At 49.7% G+C, this 20,132-nt stretch overlaps 5 protein-coding genes across 5 annotated transcripts; 1 reads left to right on the top strand and 4 right to left on the bottom strand.

Annotated features, from left to right (window-relative positions):
- Positions 1–583: 583 nt before the first annotated feature.
- Positions 584–1,144, top strand: VTN00DRAFT_5730 (uncharacterized protein; the record flags this gene model as incomplete). The annotated part of the gene is made up of 1 exon (XM_069432293.1): positions 584–1,144. One exon carries the CDS (start codon positions 584–586, stop codon positions 1,142–1,144), a length of 561 nt encoding a protein of 186 aa, XP_069288167.1.
- Positions 1,145–2,427: 1,283 nt separating this feature from the next.
- On the bottom strand, positions 2,428–3,684 carry VTN00DRAFT_5729 (uncharacterized protein; the record flags this gene model as incomplete). The annotated part of the gene is made up of 3 exons (XM_069432291.1): positions 2,428–2,619; positions 2,721–3,351; positions 3,560–3,684. The coding sequence occupies 3 exons, from the start codon at positions 3,682–3,684 to the stop codon at positions 2,428–2,430; spliced, it is 948 nt and encodes a 315-aa protein (XP_069288166.1).
- A 610-nt stretch (positions 3,685–4,294) lies between these two features.
- On the bottom strand, positions 4,295–4,642 carry VTN00DRAFT_5728 (uncharacterized protein; the record flags this gene model as incomplete). Its single annotated transcript, XM_069432290.1, has 1 exon — positions 4,295–4,642. The coding sequence occupies one exon, from the start codon at positions 4,640–4,642 to the stop codon at positions 4,295–4,297; it is 348 nt and encodes a 115-aa protein (XP_069288165.1).
- A 134-nt stretch (positions 4,643–4,776) lies between these two features.
- Positions 4,777–9,797, bottom strand: VTN00DRAFT_5727 (uncharacterized protein; the record flags this gene model as incomplete). Its single annotated transcript, XM_069432289.1, has 4 exons — positions 4,777–4,923; positions 4,990–6,396; positions 6,453–7,882; positions 7,940–9,797. 4 exons carry the CDS (start codon positions 9,795–9,797, stop codon positions 4,777–4,779), a joined length of 4,842 nt encoding a protein of 1,613 aa, XP_069288164.1.
- Positions 9,798–16,289: 6,492 nt separating this feature from the next.
- Positions 16,290–18,395, bottom strand: VTN00DRAFT_5726 (uncharacterized protein; the record flags this gene model as incomplete). The annotated part of the gene is made up of 4 exons (XM_069432288.1): positions 16,290–16,547; positions 16,626–16,886; positions 16,947–17,668; positions 17,732–18,395. 4 exons carry the CDS (start codon positions 18,393–18,395, stop codon positions 16,290–16,292), a joined length of 1,905 nt encoding a protein of 634 aa, XP_069288163.1.
- Positions 18,396–20,132: the final 1,737 nt, after the last annotated feature.

Below are 20,132 nucleotides of genomic sequence, written 5' to 3'. Positions count from 1 at the left end.
TCCCTCTCTTTGTCTTCCGCGCTCTTTGAACAAGGCCATCTTGTTCGCCGCTGCGATGCCTTATTTTCTACTGGATTGAAATTCTAATCGAGTCGCCTGGCATCCCAATTTCAGTTAGATGTCGATCTATGGCAGTTCCCAGCTGGCCACCGCAGCAGCAAACAAGGGGGACTACGTCGATGGAATCACATGTACAACCATGATGGCGGCATCCCTATTGTCAGGAATGCAGCTAGGACGGTATAGCGTGCCCATATTTTTGTAGAGCGTAGCCTGCTTTTCTGTCTCTACTTTGTAACTACTAACCTACCTACTTGCTTCGATGTTGTAGGTAGGTGCCTGGCATCGTCGAAGTTCTCTACCACGGCTCCTTATGGTGGACTCTTCTGAAATAGCATCAGAAAAGTCGTGAATCCTTACATGCATTCATTTCTCTCTTCGGATACTGTCTGACTGCACGCATACCACGGACTTAATAGAAGCTGAGCTTGCTTCATCTCTCCATCTCTATCAACATCATCTAAACGCCTTCGCAAGTCCACCTAATCTAATTCAACTCGACCTCGAATACAAAAATACAAACATGATGACATTCCCCTTCTCAAAGATCCCCCGCAGCAGACGCTACCCCAAGAACGCCGACCCTGACCCCGATCAATACGAACCCCTTCTCGAGGGACCTTCTCAGTCTTCGTCTCCAACAATCAACAACACACCACCGCAGTTCGAACCTCATTCTCAATTTCAATCTCAATCTCACTCAAAGCGTCTACTATCCCGATCCAAAACGCTCTCTCTATCCAGATCACTATCCCTCTCGCGCTCCTCAAAGACGAAGACTCTCTCCCGAGCCAAGACCTTCTCGGATCGGAAACAGCAGAGACAAGAAAGACGGAAGACGAGCACACCTTTCAGCCTACCAACGACGCTGGAGGAAGAGGAGAAGAGCTCCATTGATACTGAAACCAAGACCGAGATCAGGATTGACGGCGTGGGCGTGGTAGTCACCGAAAGGAGCGAAAAAGAACGCAGTGCAACGGTGTCTGAGCAGCATTATCATCTGCCATCATCGGGAACGAGGACGCTAATCGCGCCGAATTCGATGCTGGCGCTGTTTTTGAGTCATGCGTTTTTGGGACTTTAAAAAAAATTAGCACTGTATGGTACAGTTGAGAATCGTTTTATCAAGGGGGGTGGGCAATGTCTGGGAGGGTTTTCGATATGCATCTCTACTACATATATGCCTCATATAGGTATAGGTACCTCGATATGATGGTACTCGGGTAAGTCCTATATGTACATTTACATCCCGCTCGTTTTTTTATATATGCATAACAGACAAGCAGACAAACAAGGACCCATCTGCTAACTTTAATGTCATATAAGGCTCTTGAATCGAATTGAGATCGAAAGAGATATATAGATATTTGTTGATGACATGACATGAATTCTTGAAATTCAAGAACCGGTCGGCCCGGACCTTATGGACAAGACAGAATTGATCAACTTGATTGATCTGTCGATGTTAATTGATGCGGATGGATGGAGGTAATGAATGTCTTGGGACTCAATCAAGGCCACACGAAAAGGATCGATCGATTCGGTTTTTTTTCTTTACTATAATCACAACTTATATAACGCAACCACTGAATTGATTATCGATTCAACCCACACGCTCATCCTTTCATTTGTTCATTCCTCCGACGATCAGATCATTATAAGCAGGTTTGTTTTGGCTCCCTTTGTCGCCAATACAGTAACTTGATTGAAAAGATTTCCTTTCCTTTTCTTTTCCTTTTTCTTTGCAGATGAAATCGATCAATCAATCAATCAAGCTATTTCTATCTGCTTAAATGCTATGTCTATGTTCTATGTTTTATCTCTTGTGACATGGGTCTGGCATACTAGGCAAACACACACTCTCTCCCCCTCTCTCTTTTCTTTTCCCTCTGATCTTATGTTTCTGTCTTAGTCGTCCGATGCAACAGGTACTGTGTACTATGCATTGTACGTGATAAGAGCTATGTCACTATTTACTTACCCACATGGTCTTACTGTGCTATCATGACCGAAGCAAGAGAGAGCTTTATATTTCAACAGTATGACTAAATGAACTTCATTCCTCATTCATCAAGTCATCATTATCGAGAAGAGATAATAGCTACTAAGCTAGCTCCAGCTCTCCTTCTCCTCGTAGACCAAAACCACTAACCATCAAACTAAAAAGAACAGCGCTTCATCTTCATGATAGATCTCGCCTCGTCTCATTCCGCCTTCTCCGTCCCTGTAACATACGTACACACATACATACATACAAGAAACTTCCTTCCATACATACAAAGTATGAAGAAATAAGATAAAAAATAATGCCACTGCCCAAATCAAATAAATACCTAATACTGACAGACGGGGGCGGGTGATCAGGAATCAAGCCTCCTCCGCATGAATCGCATGCCCCACATACCCCATATTCTTCACGATCAGCTTCGCACTCTCCAGGACCCGTCGCCGACTATCTCCCCTCGTGTCCTGCCCCACGAAGGCGCCATGTGCGTCCTCGAAATCCGTGTCCCTGATCGCCTTCCAGATGTTGTGGACTTCGTCTGGGGGGAGGGGGATCTACACGTAGATAGACATGTCAGTATAGAATCTAATCCTGTCGGAACGCTACATCAAGAGTTCAACCCTAAAGAGAGGGGCAGAAGCTTGGAGGGGCTCACAAAATTCGGATAACTCCACATGAACGAAAACGACACCGTGCCCGGCAACCGATCGATGTGATACACCCCGCTGGGCACGACCATGATCGTATCCGCGACCATCAACTTCCTCGTCTCCTTCCACCACAGCACCGAGCTGCCCGGAAAGTGGCCGCCCGTCTTGATCGCCACGAAATCGGCCCCATCTTCATTCTTATTCTCATCGTTCCCGACGGGACCGAGTAAAGGCAGTCGATTCCCCGTCCAAAGCGCCTGCCTCGCGGGATCACCCCGCCTCATGATCCACTCCCCGTCCTCACTGGAGAGGTACACCTTACAGCCAAACGCCTCCGCCCAGTGCAGACAGGTGGTGAAGTAGTGCGGGTGGGAGATGACGATGGCGGAGACGCCGCCGAGGTCGTTGATCTTGGCGACGGTCTCGTCGTCGATGTAGGTGAGGCAGTCCCAGAGGATGTTGCCGCGGGGGGTGCAGCAGAGGAGGGCGCGCTGGCCGATGGCGAGTTTGGGGACGGTGTAGATGCTCACGAGGAGGAGGTTCTTGTTGCCGGATTGGTGGGCGAGTTTGTCGATGACGAATTCGTTGCGGTATTGTTTGGAGTCTTGCAGTTTGCGGAGGGTGGTCCATGATTGTCTGTAGGATAGTTAGCATCTGCTTCAGCTTCAGGTATGATCGATATAGGATGATGGATATTAAACTAAAATACACAGATGTAAATAAGAATGATAGAACGAACAAGACGATTAGATTAAATGGACAGAAAAAGTAAAAAAACAAAAACCCAAAATCAAGAATCAAGAATCAAACATCTAAATCACCAACTCCATAGTAAGCCACATACCCATGCGCAGGCAAATACTGCCTCGGATCATCGCAGATCTTACAAGACGACAGGCCCGTCGTCACCGCGTGCTGCGAGCCGCAGGTGGAGCAGATGAGCAGGTCCAGGGGCGATTCTTCAGCCATTGTCTTTTTCCCCTTTTGTTTCTTGTCTTGGTGCTTATGTCAGCTCTTTCAATTTACTCAACGAAGAAAACAACCATCTGCGTGTCTATATACACGTAAAGTATTAAATGTTTCTAGAAAAGCGGGTTACGATACTCCGCTTATGACGAAAGACCCAACCCCACCCTTGGTCTGCGGAAGAGAATTGGAAGAAGAGTGGAGGGCACCAATCAGATACGCCACATTTTACGCGCATCTCCGCAGAGTTACTTATTTTTACAGATGGACCGAACAGATTTTATCCGGACGGCCAGTTTAAGGTCTAAAATCAAACGTCTACTCCTCCAAATAACTGACGCAATGCGACGGACGCACATGTCTCTATGGGAAATGAATCTCAAATTTCTTGCCTAGCAGACTACCTCTCTACTTTTTCGACTTCCGTTCAGTTCAAAGTCAAGTCAATTGGAATAGGTCTCGTTACGGCAACAAAGCGCATCCCTTTCCAACCAATACACGCCAAATTGATCACCATCAAATCGCAAGGATACCGTAACCGGGAAATAATGGGGAATAAGGAAGGGTCATGTCATCAGATGAGTATCATTCATTTCGCTCTCGCTTTCGCTTTTCAAGGGAGAAAGTGTAAAAAAAAGGGCATCCATACTAGTGGGTAGTGTGAAAAGAAAAAACAAAGGTTGCAATTAATTAACAACAGACGCCTGAGAAATGGAGAAAGAACATGTGCAAGATGAGAGGGAAAAGGACATGAATATGAGAAGGGAAAATGGACCATGGGGGTAAAAAGAGAACGAAACCAAATAAACTGATTACAGCGGCAAAACATGTCCACAAGAAAAGTCATTATTATCCATGTCCATGTCCATCCGTTTCCACATTCATCATCATTATCGACAGGAGAAGTTTCGAACACCATAAAGCGCAAATACAGGTAGAAGCAAAGGTGCTCATTCAGCATTTGTTGTTAACCTAGTTTTCATAGACTGATCATCAAAAAAAGTTCCAGACCACAAAATATCGAGCAGCGGTCATAAAATCGTCGGAAGAGAATAAAAGTTTCGGTAGAAGGGTGGTGGAAGGGAAAACAGCTCTTCAGTTGTCTTCATCATCAACTTGAGTCGGACTGTCCCGGTACCGATGTCTCCTAGGGTTGCCAGGGCTGTACTGGCCAGAAGTGCCGGTGATAGGACGAGGACCGGTCGGTCTGCGCTGAGGTGGAGATGCGCGAACGGCGGTGCCCTGGTGCGGTCATGTCAGCAATCGTTTCTGTGCAATATCAGGCGAGCAAGGCTGAGAGAGACTTACCCGTGAGGTCATACGGTCGACGTAGCTCGCTTGCGTGTCTCCCTCCTTGATCTTCGGAGGCCGCTGGGGAACCAAGGGGCCTTCATCCTTGATCTTTGGAGGCCTTGGAGGCGCAGATCCGGTCTCTGAGAAGCCAGCATCTGAAATTGGAGACAGACGGCTTCCAGTGCTGTATCTGTTTGTGTTGCCCGTGTTCATCTGGGGAAGGCTAGAGCTGGACCCCCATAGCTCCGAGTTGGGAGTGACCGGAACAAAGTTCTGGGCTTGCGATTCTAGGTGAGTCTGGTACCGGTCAGTGGGACCCTGACGAGGCTGGGGATGCTTCAAGTCCAAGCTGTCCCGGTGGGCTTGGTACTTCGGATTCTCTGAAACCGTCGAGGGCACCAGCGGGGACGGTGGGCGATTCTCCTGACGTTGCTGCTCATCCAGGGTGTAAGTAGACCGCAGCCTGTCATCCCCTTGCGGGTCGTAGTAATCAGCAGTATTGTAAGGCCCATGGGGAGCAAGGTCGGAACCGGAGCGAGATGCCTCGGAGTAGGGACGCTCTTTGCGGCCAGGCTGGATGGTACTGCGGACAGTATCACCCACAGAAGACGCTGTCGTCTTGGACCAGCGGGAGAACTTCGGGAAGAACGACGAACTGCTCGACTTGTGCTTCTTGGACTTCTCAGCCGTTTTCGGCGTCGTGTCGTTGCTGTAAGAGCCCGCAGGCACCTCTGCTCGAGGCGGGCTCTCCAGTGGTACCGAAGCGCCTCGTTCCTCGCGAGCCATATGTTGACCGTTTTCTTCCTGCCTGTGAACCTCGTCTTCATCTGCCTCAGGGACAGTGCTGGGGCGGCCGCCCATGCCACGCGAGTCAGGGGCAGGCCGGGAGGAGTTCGACGGATATCCAGACTGATCTTCGTTTGAAGAAGTCCCAGCCTGTCCTTCTGGTTCGTATCCGTCCTGGTATGGGTTCTGGGCCTGGTCGCTGGAGTTCAAGCTCTGAGCTCCAGCAGTTCCAGGCGGCTTGCCTCCTTCTTGTGCAATTCTCAAAGCTTCAACTTCGTCGAGCAGCTGCTCGAGCATGTCCTCGATCTTGCTCAGGTCATTCGAGGACTTCAGGCTCAGGCCCTTCAGTGCCCGCTTGAAGACATTTTTACGTTTCGTACGCAGGTCCTCGGCATCATCTGCCTGCTGCTGCTGCTGTCGAGCTCTATAGCCGCTAGGCGGTAGCGGTCGTGGCCCACCGATAACCTTGTGGAGGCGTTCGTGGTGCTTGTCATTAGCTTCCATGAGAAGCTCATCCTGCTCGGCAATGAACTTCTTCATTTCCATGAACGAGTTGCGCATTTCGGCCGCACTCCGGACAAGAGTTACCAGGATCTCGGTATCCCTAGCATTCCGTTGGGCATCCCGAACGGTGAGCTGGTTTATAACTGTTAGCAGTCCGCATAGTCCAAAAAGAATGAGAAGCTACATACGTGTTCCATGAGAGCAATAATATCCTTGGACTGAATCCTGTCGACGCCTCCTCCAGTGGCGCCGTCATAAAATGGGGATGGAATCCCCTGAGAATAGCCGCTAAGGTGCCGTTGGTAACCAAAAGAATCATCAGCACTACCAAAGAGGCCGCCATAACCACTGTCAGCAAAGCCCTTCTGCGGCTCCGGGGTTGCAACGCTTGGGGACCGGGGGTTGGCCCCTGAAATGTAGCCTTCATCCTTCACTCCTGGAGGGGTAGGAATCATCTGTCCACCCATATAGCTGTCTCTCGGCTGACCAAAGTTGTCAAAGTCGAACCCATCAGGCTGGTAGTACGACTGGTCGTATTCTGTCATACCTGTGCCTGTAGCCGGAGTACCCTGTTCACCATCGTGTCCAACACTAGGAGACATCTCAGCGTCTTTAGTCATCGGAGGTGTTGGATTGTACGGCCAGTGATCTCTATTTTCATGAGGAATGCCTCCGATCGGACCTTGAATGATGGAAGGATTGGTGTTAATTTCGGACTCTTCTGAGTCATCGGCAACATGCTCAACTTCGGGCATTGGACTGCCAGCTCCCGGATGCCCTGTTGCTCCCATATGAGGACGTTCATCTTCGTCCTCTTCCTCCTCGACCGACTGCGCGACGCTCTGGGGAGGCGACGTGACACCCATCCTCTGAGGGAAAGATCTCTCGTCAGGACTAGAAGCATCCTGCCGTTGCTTCAAAGGACTTCCCCGGTCATTTCTTTGGAAGCCTTGAGGCGTCTTTTGAATAGATCTTGGGCTGTCAGTGTCAGGTCGGTCTAGGGAATCGGGACGTGAGCGGTTCGCAAACTGGAACGAGTTATCCAGGACAGAGGGCTCGTGAAGGGATGCAACCGCAGACTCGACAGCCACTGGAGTATGGACATACTCCGGGTTCGCACCATACCCGTCAGCGACATCTTGGCCCTCTGTGACTTTGTCAAGGTAGGGAGCATCGAGACTGTCATCCGTGTAATTTGTCATGCGCTTCACATCAATTCTTGGGTCGTCGCTGCTCGGTTCCGCCTTGGAATGACGGGGAGTCTCGTCTTCCTCGAACTCAGACTCTTTCTCCCAATGCTCATCATTCGAAGGCTTGGGCGACTCTTCGTAGCCTAGTTCAGCCCAGCTTTCGTTATGCGCGTTCCTCTCTTGTGTCTCTCGTTGCCGCCTCGACTTTGCCAGGTTCGTACTGGGTGCGGAGGACAGCGAGTCAATCGAGAGTCTCTGCTCTGCTTTCAACCCGAGATCAGAGTCTGTGTTGGAAATGTCCTTGTTTTTATACTGCTCTGCTTGAACCTCGGTACGGTCGCTTGCAACACTTTGAATGGGACTTAGGGCTCGATGGTTACTACGCTCCTCATATTCCGGCTCGCTGTCGTCGTGGTCCGAATGGTCATCTAATAGATTAGCAGCTGCCGCGGCAGCAATGTCAAGGGAGGAGCGACTCTTCTTACGGAGGTCACGGGGAGAGCCACCATGGGAACTGAGATCGTGGGTGGAGAAGTTGCTGTGGTGAGTACCCAAGCCGTTTTTGGGTGAACGAGTCGGGGTACTGGAGCCTTGGGGCCCATTTTCACGGAGAGTACCACGGGACACGTTGCGGACTTCCCGGCGAGAGGTTTCGGTGTCCGCAGTCCGTTGAGAGAGAAGAGACTCCCGGGTCAGTTCCGAGTCCATCTCACTGCGCATCGGCATCGGTGGCACGTTGTGTTTCTGAAACAGCAGTTCAGTTTCGGTGAGGTTGACACTGGCTGCTCGGCTCTTGCTCCTCCTCTTCCTGCGTTCTCGTCGGTCCAGACTGGATTTGGAGTCATGGTGTTTGAGAGCTGCAGCGGTGAGGGCATTCCCAACGATACCGGCTTTTTCAGCGTCACGAAGTCCTTTGCTCCTCTGCCGACGCAGTTTCTCTTCTTCCCTAAGCTCAGGTCGCGCGCCCTTGACATAGGCACTATCTGGGGAGGATTCGACATCCTCTTCTTCTCGTCTGCTTTCTTTCCGTGGTGTCGAAGGCTCCTCCGAGAGAATGGTACCATCATCCTTGCCATCTTTGTTAAGAACTACCGTAGGCTTCTTGATCTCCGGGGCACTAGAGTGCTTGGACGGTCGTCTTCCCAATTCGTCTTTAGACGCGGAGCCATTGGACGCGCTGGCCTCACGTTCAAATCTGGACGTGTTTGTAGTGACCTTCTGATCCTTCTTCAGCTCCTTCAGCTCTGGTAGGATCAGCCGGCGAATTGCATCTTCGACGGTCTCCAGGAGCTTAGGGTTGTTAATGGATGATCTCGAAGAATGGAACGAATACCGATCGCCGGATTTACGTCGCGAGGATACGGCAGAACTGAGAAGACTTGAATCGACGCTGGGAGGAACGTCTTCCTCTCGATGTCTGTGGGATCGTCTCCTGTGTGACTTGGTATCCTCTTCCAGGTACTCTTTGCTGACGCTGTGGCTGCCGCGCCTGTGTTTGGTGTTTGGAATATCGTGTGGTGTGCTGCTGAGCTTCTCAGCTACCTTGTGAGCGATCCTTTCCCTGCTCAGACTGCGGCTCCTTCGTCTCGATGGAGCCTTAAGCAGGTCATTCTGCTCACGATCTTCCTCTCTACCCAGACTCTGGCTGCGCTTACGTCGCGGGCCAACAGTGAGGGTTGATCCATCCAGCATGCTGTCTGGAGGCATGGATGAGATGTCCGAAGCAACCGTCGCAGGCCTCATGTTGCGCTCGTGGGTGGAGGCTTCACTCTTCTGGTCACGGTCCACGAACTCGATCTCCAGGGGCGGACCGCGGGTTACGGGGGTGTTTTCCTCCGTAGCAGAGTTGCCGTCGCTGGTGCTCAGATCGTCTACACCAGACGTGTCGGGGAGCTGTTTCTGCTGCTGCCTCGATGGCGTCGAAAGAGAGATTCGACGGGTATAGATGGGTTTCCGGCTGCTAGACTCGGTGATCTGAATGTGGTCGCTTCCGTCCTTCAGCTTCCTTGCCGCGGACGGTGTCACCTTGACCCTGACGCTGGGTCTCGACTGGAGGGTTCCTGGTCCTTTTCCCCCCTCAAAGTACTCGATCAGGAGAGAAGTCTGCGATTGGTGGTGGGAAGTGCGGGACAGCTTCGTTGGCTCGTCCTTTTCACGATGGTGCGACCGTCGACGAGTAGAGATGGTGATGGGACTGCCGTCATCTGGAAGAGAATAAGATGTTTTGTCGGTACGTCGCGAGACGTCTGTTGCGATTTCTGTCGCCGTGGCGCTGCCCCCCGTGGTGTCGTCGTTGGAATCTGTGGGGGCGGGCAGCATACGTCGGCGGGTGTCAACACCCATCGTGAAGCGGCCTCAGCCAGATGATTGCATACTCCGTCGAGGAACAGGAGATGCCAGGGCGAGGGCGGACGTACGCACTAGTTATTCCAGGATAGACGGGCGCTGTGTAACACGACAGCGGCAGATGTGGCCGACTGGGCTTCCAGATATGGCACCTCTCGAGGGTCTGTGGCGGGGAACGGCCGTGCTGCTGCTGAGCTTCAGCCTTGCGCACCAAACGGCCACGGCCTTCTTCAGTAATATCGCTGTTGAAGTAAAACGACAGAACAGCTGCTGCTCTGATGGTTGGATAATAGAAAAAGGAAAAGAAAGATATCAGTAACTGGTTTTCTCCGTTGACAACCAGCGACCGCTTGGGTAGTGTCTCTCACCGTCCCCCCTCTAGACCGACCAACCACCCGACGATCGATAAGCACAAAAAAAGCAACAACCAACCGAGCTGGCAGAATGCCAGAACACAACGGCGAAACGGGAGGAAGAAAACAGAGACCGATACCTATGCCACAGGCAAAGGGAAGAAGAGGACCGGAAAGAAGGAGGACAGGACAGCTGGCGGAGAGGTGAAAAGCAGCTAGCGGCGACAACAAATGGACCGGGGCTGGAGACGCTGGTTGGAGAGATGGTTTCCCTGCGCTCATTGGCACTGTGCGGCCGACGTGGTCCCGGCCCGCTGCGATAAAGTCACCAAATAATTAATGTGGCTGGATCAAGCGTCTCCAGCTCTTTTCGCCTTCTCATCTGTCACAATTCACCCTGATTGATTTCTTCACTGCTACCACAGACGGAGGAAGCCCCAGGACCGTTTGACCGCCCGCTATCACATTTACGAGGAGCCCTAGGGCCGTAGATTCGAGCAGGACACTCGATCGATCGTCCGATAAACAAATCTGTGTTCTGCGCCGTCTCAGTCTGTGTCACCAGGCTGTATTGAAACACGCCCGGTGCCCCTTACTCCATCTGTGTCTGCAGCCAGCAGTGGTGCTGCGAGGTACCAGGTACAAAGGGTCGAGTTTCCAGAAGGACTGCAACTAAGAGAAGAGATCGTGGAGCAAAGCCAACGGAGGCCTTATTCATCGGACGAACTCCCACGTATGTACCTGTTCGCCCACATAACGTTGCATGTGCAGACGTCCTATAAGTTCACATCAATGTTCGAGAAAAGCATCATGTCTACATCTGTACTTCAGGTCGAGGTGGCGCCCATGGATCCACCTGGGCCCAAGGAAGGCCCGAGCCTACACCGCACAAGCCACTCGAACCCCAGTCGGCTCTCTCCACCCGACGAGCTTCTATCTCCCTGACGACAACCATGCTTTTTCTCTGCCAACTCATCGTCCCGCGGCGGTCCCGTATTGGCGGCAGTGCGCTGCATGATGACCACATCGCGATCCAATCTCCTTCCAGATACTTATGTGGATAACAACATGTATTTTAATTTTTAGATGAGCACTCTGGACGTATGTAATCTCAGCCGTGTCAAAGATTTTCAGCGACAAGGACAGGCGGACAGACATAGAGTTGTACCTCCGTGAAGCTTTCGGGTAGCCGTCATCTTCCAAATGGCCCAACCACCGACTTTATCTTTTCCCCTTTCCCGCTTACACTGCACCAGCGGTCAAGACGGTGTGATACCAACCACCCTGGAGCAATCAATAGTAACGAGAAATTTTCTTCGTCCCACTTGGTTCGGTTACCTCTCTTTTTCCTGCCCTCTCGGGCTTCAAACTCGACCCCTCCCTAATGCAAGATAAGTATACAGGTATGCTGCCGCACGCAGGTACCGCCTACCGCGTGGTAAACATAGCCCGGAACCAAGAACCGTTCTTGAGACCCTGATCATCAACCTAGATCGGATCAGACCAGATCAGACCCGGTCCCTGAGCCGTGGTTTAATTTAAACCGGGAACCATGCGCATCATGCAGATCTTTATAGGTAGTATATCCCTACCGCCTGAGGTGCCCGTTATCTAGCTTCAAGTCCTTAGCCGTAGACATCACATCACATAGGTCAGTTATAGCTGCACCTACTTGCTTCGTTTCTAAACAAAGCAAAAACAAAACATGTATCCACGGAGCATAGTAGGAGTGATGTGCAGTATGTACAGTAGCTAGGTAGTAGGTGCTTACCACAATTCACCGATTGGTTACTCCGTAAAATTCAAATGGGAGAGGAGTATTCGAAGCAATGGATGGATTGAAGCTATGACTACCTAGCGAGAAAAAAAAATCTACAGTAACTCCAACTGTCCGTCTCGTTTTAATACAGTAGGCGAGCAGCGCTGCCCTGAGCTCATGTGATCCAGGGTGAGGGGCGATTGAGATGATCATCGCACAACTTTGGTGATTGTCTGTTGTCAGCTCACCTCTAGTCTATGTAAAGTTGTATAGGACCAATTTCATATTCAACACATTGGCAAAGAGGCAGCTTATTCATTTGTACAATGGGTACTGTGGGAGACAGATGTAGGACGCCTTCCTGGCGTCACATGGGACCCAATGGACCTGCCTAATCGGTCCTGCAACTTCCTCCCTTAGTGCACCACTCACAAAAGCCTCCCCTCCATCCAGTTTACAGAACGCTTGAATCTACGATTAGACGATTAGTTAGTTCCTCTATCGAATCGATCGAGATCCTCTTTTTCAGTACTGCAATTATCACAAACTGATCCTCTGCCATATCCAAAGAAATGAGCGCTAGGTTGCTGGCAAGTGGAGCCATTTCGCTGAAGCATCTAAAAAGCCCCAAGTGGTATACCTATCCCAGAAGTGTACTCTTACCGGTAGGTAAAAATTGAACGAAAATTCATTGCCCCAAGCTGACTCTTTCAAAACTCCATTGCAGACAATGACATCGGGATCTACATATTGATGAGCATGATACCGGTTGGCCTCTTGTATTATGGACAGTGGATGGTGATTCCTCTTCAGTTAGTAGTCGAGCTAAAATGGCTTCTGGATTTGCCCCAGGTGCGACGTGGCTTTCTGGCTGTAACTGCCCCTCTCCATTCAGCCCTAAGAGCAATGAACGGCAAATTTTCACGGCCAAGGTTCGACGAAGCCTTCTTTATTCTTTGGTTTTTGCTCCCATGGAGTAGTGACAAAGCTTTTCTCCCCGCTTCTCATAAGCTTTGGTGTCATTGCAATCGTCAACCATTATTTTTTTTCTCTATTATTCTGAGGTCATTGAGATCAACATGAGCTTTGGTTTTGGTGTCGGCGCCGTAATCGAGCTCGCCAAGAAGATTTGAAGAGATTTCTCCGATGCTCCAAGCCAATTCAGGGACATTTCTACTGAGTGCGTCTGTCTAATGCAGATAACTGGGCAGTTCCTAATTATCCAATTTAATTAATAGGGTTAGCCTCTGGATCGTCCTACAAGATGTCGAAGTTGATTCGTTGGAACGTGAGCTCAATGACCAACAAATGACGTATCTGACCTAAAGGAAACCGCTGCTAGTTGCCGTGCTGTCCTTGATCAGCTGCAAAAGATACTCGACAAATATAGTGAACTGAAATCGAACCCCGAGAGCGTTGGCAAGAGGATCAAAAGAGTATGGAAAGGTTGAACTGGGATCCGGAAGGCATACGTGAGCTTCGAGACCGTATCAGCACGAACATTGGTTTGTTAAACACGTTTAATGAGAGAGTCATGAGGAACAACATGGTCCAGTTAGTGCGGCACCAAGATGATCAGGAACGTCAAGCGATACTAGATTGGCTATGTCCGATCGACTACGCAGCCCAGCAAAGTGATTTCATCAGTCGACGACAGGCACGAACTGGGCAATGGCTTGTGGACTCTGCGGAATTCCAAGAGTGGCTCATGACAAGCAAGCAGACGTTGTTCTGCCCGGGGATTCCGGGAGCGGGGAAGACAATTCTCACAGCTACTGTGGTCGAAAACCTTGATATGACATTGGAAAACAACAGAAGCATTGGAATTGCATATCTCTATTGCAACTTCCGGCGGCATTATGAACAGAAGTTGGAAGACTTGCTTGCAAGTCTGCTGAAACAGTTGGTTCAGGAACAGCCATCTATTCCTCATTGCATCAAAATCCTTTACGATTGTCACAAAAATAAGCAAACACGACCGTCACTTGATGAAATTGTGAAAGCTTTACATTCTGTTGCTGCCATTTATGAAAGAGTTTCTATTGTGGTCGATGCATTAGATGAATGCCAAATATCTGATGGATGCCGAACGAGATTCTTAACTGAGATCTTTGATCTTCAGGCCAAATGTGGTGCAAGTCTTTTTGTGACTTCAAGATCCATTCCGGAGCTTACAGAGAAGTTCGAGTTTGAAGGGGCCAAATCTTTAGAGATTTCGTGCTAGTGATGAGGATGTGCAGAGATATCTAAAAGGACATCTCTCACAATTACCATCATTCGTCTCACGCAATCCTGATTTACAAAAGGAGATCATAACCGCAATCATGAAAGCAGTTGATGGAATGTAGGTTCATGTCATGTCAAATTTTACTTGAGTAGGAGGTTAATATTTGGACAGGTTTCTCCTTGCACAGCTTCATTTTCATTCACTAGAGGGAAAGAAATTGCCCAAAGCCATCAGAACTGCTCTAAAAGAGCTCCCTACGGGATCCAATGCGCATGACTATCCATACGGAGAAGCTATGCAGAGGATTGAAAGTCAGGTCCAAGACTCTCGAGAGCTTGCTAAGCAGGTACTTTCATGGATAATCTGCGCCAAAAGACCCCTAACTGCAGTGGAGCCTTCAACATACCCTTGCTGTAGGAATTGGTGCATCTGAACTGGACAAGGATAATATTCCTCAAATTGAGGATATGGTTTCTGTGTGCACTGGGTTAGTCACTGTTGATGAAGAGAGCAACATCATTCGGCTAGTGCACTACACAACACAGGAATACTTTGAGCGGACATGGATATCTCATTTTCCCAATGCTGAGGTTGACATTACAAGGACCTGTGTTACCCACCTGTTATTTGATGTATTTGGATCTGGTCTTTGCGAGACAGATGATGAGTACAAGGCACGACTAGAGAGAAATCCACTCTACGACTACGCTGCACAGCACTGGGGCCATCATGCTCGCACAACTCCAATGGAGGAACGATTGATTTTAGATCTTCTTGAAAGTCAATCTAAACTCTCTGCCTGTTCCCAGGCTCTGTTTCTTCGGAAACACTTCGGCGGTTACATTCAACATGCTCCAAGACAGACAACAGGAGTCCACCTTGCAGCATACTTTGGACTAGAGAACATCATAAAGATTTTATCCAAGATGGATATGATCTGGATTCCAGAGACACTATAGGAGAAACACCTTGTTTTGAGCAGCACAGAATGGGCATGAATCAATGGTCAAACTACTGCTTGAGAAAGGTGCTGATCCAGAATCCACGGACGAAGGTGGTAAAACTCCACTATCACGGGCTGCAAAGAAAGGACATAAATAAGTAGTCAGACTACTCCTTGAGAAAGGTGCTGATCCGGAGGTCAAGGACGGACGTGGTCGAACACCACTATCATGGGCTGCAGAGAGTGGGCATGAGTCAGTAGTCAAACTACTACTCGAAGAAGGGGCTGATCCAGAGTCTATGGATGAGAAGGGTGAAACCCCACTATCACGGGCTGCAAAGAAAGAACGTGATGCAATTGTGGAATTGCTCCAACAGCATATCAACCCGTCTCCGTGACCTACCTACATACATTTGTATCTAACCACCTCCTCTCCCTTCACCGATTGTTGTTACCGAGTGGAATCCAAAGCGCGAGAAACGGGTATTCGAAAGCAATGGATATATCGAAGCGATAACTACCTACCTACCTACCTACCTATCTGTACTTAGTTCATGCTCTCTCTGCTCAAGGATAAAATAGATGCGCCTAAATAGGTGGATTGACGGGAGGTGATGGAACCTGGAGGATGGAAGAAGGAACGGGGTTAAATAAATAACCTTAGGTACATACCTAACCTACTGAGCCAGCGCTATGAACAATCCACGAGGTGGATGGATAGATAATTTCCTTAGAGAATACCTAACCTATGCAGGTATGTATTTGATGTGTGGATCCGTAGATGTCAAATGTCTACGAAGGATGTGTTGTGCCGAGGAGCAACGGCTCGCTCGAGGTCTACTAAATAAGTACGAAAAGAGACAGGACATATACAGTCTACGATGACGATGGTGATGATTGTGATGATGATGACGATGACGATGCGACTCTCTGCATTCGAGTCAGTATAGACTAGGTACACTCGCTAGGTCGCATGGCGTATGTCTGCACGAGATGCCATATACATGGTGTGTACATACAAAGAGGAAGAGAAACGCCAGACAGAACTCCAAAAGAGAAACCCAAGTGATGATGAAATGTAATGCAGGAGAACGGCAGGAAAGAAAGGGAAAAGAAAAAACAGAAGCAAATTTTTAGGTATAAAACAAACAATTCTCCTCAAGCCCAGAGGTACTTTTTTTATTTCAAATTCAATCAATTCAATCAATCAATCATCCTCGTCGCGCTTCCGCTTAAACTTCAACCCCTTCTGGGGCGGCTGGTAGCCGTAGTGGCGCCGGCCCTGCTTCTCCTGCTTCTTGTCGCGGCTCAGGCTGGAGCCGAGCTGGATGTCGATGCGCGGCGGCGTCGAGAAGCCGAAGCTCTTGGCGACCTTGACGAGGTCGAGCTTGTGCACGTCGAAGACGGAGCGGAGGGAGTGCGAGGCGTAGGCCTGGAGGTACGAGCGGTAACCTTCTTTGGCGGACTAGACGGGTTCAGTCAGAATCGAGGTTTATGAAGAATATAATACGGAAAGAGAGAGGGAAACAGGGAAGAGACTCACCTTGTTCAGGTAGTAATTCTGGCTAATGAGCTTCTCCAGCTGGGACTGGACGTTGACGATCTTCTTGGCCGGGAATTCGAACTCCACGACAGGAACGCGAGCCTCCTTCAGGTGCTTCAGGAACCCGACCTCAGACGGCTGCAGGAACATCAGACTGCGACCCTTTCCGTTCGCGCCACGGGCGGTACGACCGACTCGGTGGATGTAGTCACGCGGGTCATCTGGGGGATCGAACTGGATGATCCAGTCTACGGCAGGAATCTACAGTCATCGTCAGTATTCACGGAAGCTTCTTAGTCTTAAGTCGAAAGGGAAACTCACATCCAAGCCTCGCGCAGCAACGTCAGTACAGATCAACGTTCCCTGCTTGGCATTGCAGAACTCGAAGAAAGTATTGGTCCGCTTCTGCTGTTTCTGCTTGCCGTGCAGGTCAAGCACCGGCAGGTCGATGTAGTTGAGCAGCTCCGCGTGGTACTTCACACAGTTGCAGCTCGAGAAGAAGACGATGATCTTCTTCTTCAGGTTACGCTTGAGGAAGGAGAAGAGGAGCAGGAAACGCTTGTCCGAATCGCAGATGACATAGCCCTGCTCCAGACCCTCGACCGTGCTGTGCTCCTTGCGGTGATCCACGTTGATGTAGAGCGGGCCAGGGCGCAGAGAGATCCGTGCCAGATCCTCTACCTTGGTGGTTTGCGTGGCGGAGAACAGCATGGTCTGTCTGTCCTCGGATGGCAGGATCTTCACGATCTGGCGCATCTCGTCCTCGAAACCGACTTCCAAGATACGGTCCGCCTCATCGATCACGAGAGCCTTTAGGTTCTTGAACACGAATCCCGGGGTATTCTGCAGGTGGTCGAGAAGACGTCCGGGTGTCGCAATGAGCAGGTTGACACCCTTGGACAGCTTCTCCGCCTCCGCTCTGCGGTTTGCGCCTCCAATGACGATACCGTATGTCTGCGAGTGGTGAGCCATGAGCTCTCTGGCGACGCCAAAGATCTGCAGCGCCAGTTCTCGGGTAGGAGAAACGACAATGACACCAGTTCCTGTATAAAAATCAACGTCAGCAAGACAAACGACCTAAAACCAATCTAAAGAAGTAAACACACCATTGCGCGGCTTGAACCGTAGCGCGCTCAGCATTTCCACCGCGGGTATCAAGAACGCCAATGTCTTTCCAGACCCAGTCTTCGCCGCACCCAGAACGTCTCGTCCTGCAAGCAGTGGGGGGATACCACGGCGCTGGATCTCGGTCATGGTCTCGAACTTCATATCCTGAATGGCCTTCATCGTCTTCTCAGACAGATTGAGCTCCGAGAACTTCTGCGGCTCAGCATCTGTCTGCGGCAGACTGACGGCGTTTCGAGAGGGAAGATCCGCTCCATCATCTTGCTTGTCGTTGTCCTCGTCCTTCTTATCCGCTTCGCTGTCGTCGTCCGATTGTCGCTCTCCATCTTGATCTTCGTCCTCGTCCTCATCATCGTCCTCGGACTCTCCATTCTTCTTCTTCTCAGGAACCTCTACCTCTTCCTCGCTGTCGTCACCCTCACTCGAGGAATGGCTCGTCTTCCTCTTCTTCGAGGACTTCTCCGCAGCAGCCTGCTCCTTCGCGTCCTTCTCAGACGACGACAAAGGAGCGGCGGCAGTCGTCCCGTTCTCTACCGCAGGTTTCGCGACATCGCCGTTCTCAGCGCTTGCATTCCCTCCTGCTCCTCCTCCACCGCCGTGCTTTCTCTTCCTCTTCTTCGAGATCGCTTTCGCGGAGGTGTCCATGGGGATCGGCATCGGTCTTGTTTCTCTCTCTCGGCAGGAATTTTCTTTTCTCTTCGAGAAAAGAACCTCCTTGTTTCTTTTTCAATTCAAGAGAGAAAAAGAAAAGGAAAAAAGATACCTAAGGGACAAAAGGCGTCGACCTGCACCGTTCTGCCTTTTTCTATCGCCGTAGGTTTTTCGATTCTGCGGGCAAAAATATTATTTGCACCGGGTCGGTGAAAGTTCTGGCAAAACTCCGCGTCACGTGTTGATAGGGAGGATGATTGCCTATCTCGGTAGGCTTTGTGTGGCCCGTGCACTGTTTCCCTTTGCGGCCGAATCATGGGGGATGACCACGAGACACTGACCACCAGGTTAAGTACCTAAGGCGCTCAGTTCAACAATCCATTACATAGACTCCATGTGGGTTTGAAATAGCTGCATTTCAGTGCAGCAGGTCTTCCTCGGAACAAAACATCAACATGAGCAAATGCAAGTTTTTCCCCGCTGGGGGGAAGATACTTGCCAAGCACAAACCTCCTTGTATTAGGTGCCTATGTAGGTACCTGGATCTAATTCTAAGTTGTAGATCATTGTATTGTATATATGCGTGATAGGAAATATTGTCACGTTCAATCCGGTCTCTCTTCCTCACATCTACGAAGTCGTCTTGACAGGTTCCTCTTCGACTTGACTATTCTTTTCGTAGAGATATGTATCTCTACAGTAAACAGAGGACCTAGTGTTGGAGAAACTGACTGACCACGTAGTTTTAGATTTTTCGTACCGTCCAAAGGCTGGATTAGATCCCGAGAGAGAGAGAGAGAGAGAGAGAGAGAGAGAGAGAAGCAGACAGACAAAGCATCTCAGAAGACAACTACTTACCTACTTTACTGAGACTGACTTACATTTTGACAACTGCAAGGTCAATAAGTATTATATCTGATGATAGAATAAAAGAAAATAAAAGAAAAGGCTAATGCCATGAGAAGAATTATCCGTCACTGAGAATTAGTTCCTTCCCTCGTGTTAGTATGTATGCAAGCACAGGACACCATAGCCATAGCCATAGCCATAGCCATAGCCATAGCCATCCATCTAAGATAACATAACCGCCGTTAGAATCGGATTGTTCCGTGCTATCTATCCATCTACCTATCTGCGTGTGGCCTTAGTAGAGGCCTAGAGGCCAATAACAAGAACGGTCTTTCTCACTAACCTGACGGTCGTTATTAGGCTACCTAGATAGAGTAGATGACGAATACGAAGACTGATAAGCGACCTTGTTGCCAGATCTGATTACATTGGGGAAGGTCCCCGTAAGTAGTGGTAGGTTCACGGTTCAGTAGATGACCACATCATGTTACGTTCAATTAAATCGCCCCGTTCGCTGCTCGAAATGGAAAGGGATACGATATACGAGGTCCTAAGCAATGACTAAATATATGCATAATGGACAGAACCAACGCACTTGGCTCCGCCCTACAGTAAGTACTACGAGAGGCGGGGAAATAATGCAGGTTTCAACTTTGATGAAGTTTGTACAGTACTACTGTACGGGGAGGGAGTCGGGAGAATACAGTAATCATATACTGCGTAAAAATGGAATCAATCCTTTCTTGCGACGGAGGAAAAGAAAAACTTTACTCCGTACTTCCGCTCCTGTGGGGAAAGAATGCAAATGAGTCTAATCATAGACAAAGGCAAACCGTGGAACGCAGACAAAGAGAAGGAATATATTGGATCCTTGCAACCCAC

Source organism: Thermoascus crustaceus, assembly GCF_041956765.1.
Source record: "Thermoascus crustaceus strain CBS 181.67 unplaced genomic scaffold VTN00scaffold_3, whole genome shotgun sequence".
NCBI classification, from domain to species: domain Eukaryota; kingdom Fungi; phylum Ascomycota; class Eurotiomycetes; order Eurotiales; family Thermoascaceae; genus Thermoascus; species Thermoascus crustaceus.
The sequence above is the reverse complement of the archived record's forward strand: the minus strand, read 5'-3'. Positions and strand labels throughout refer to the sequence as shown.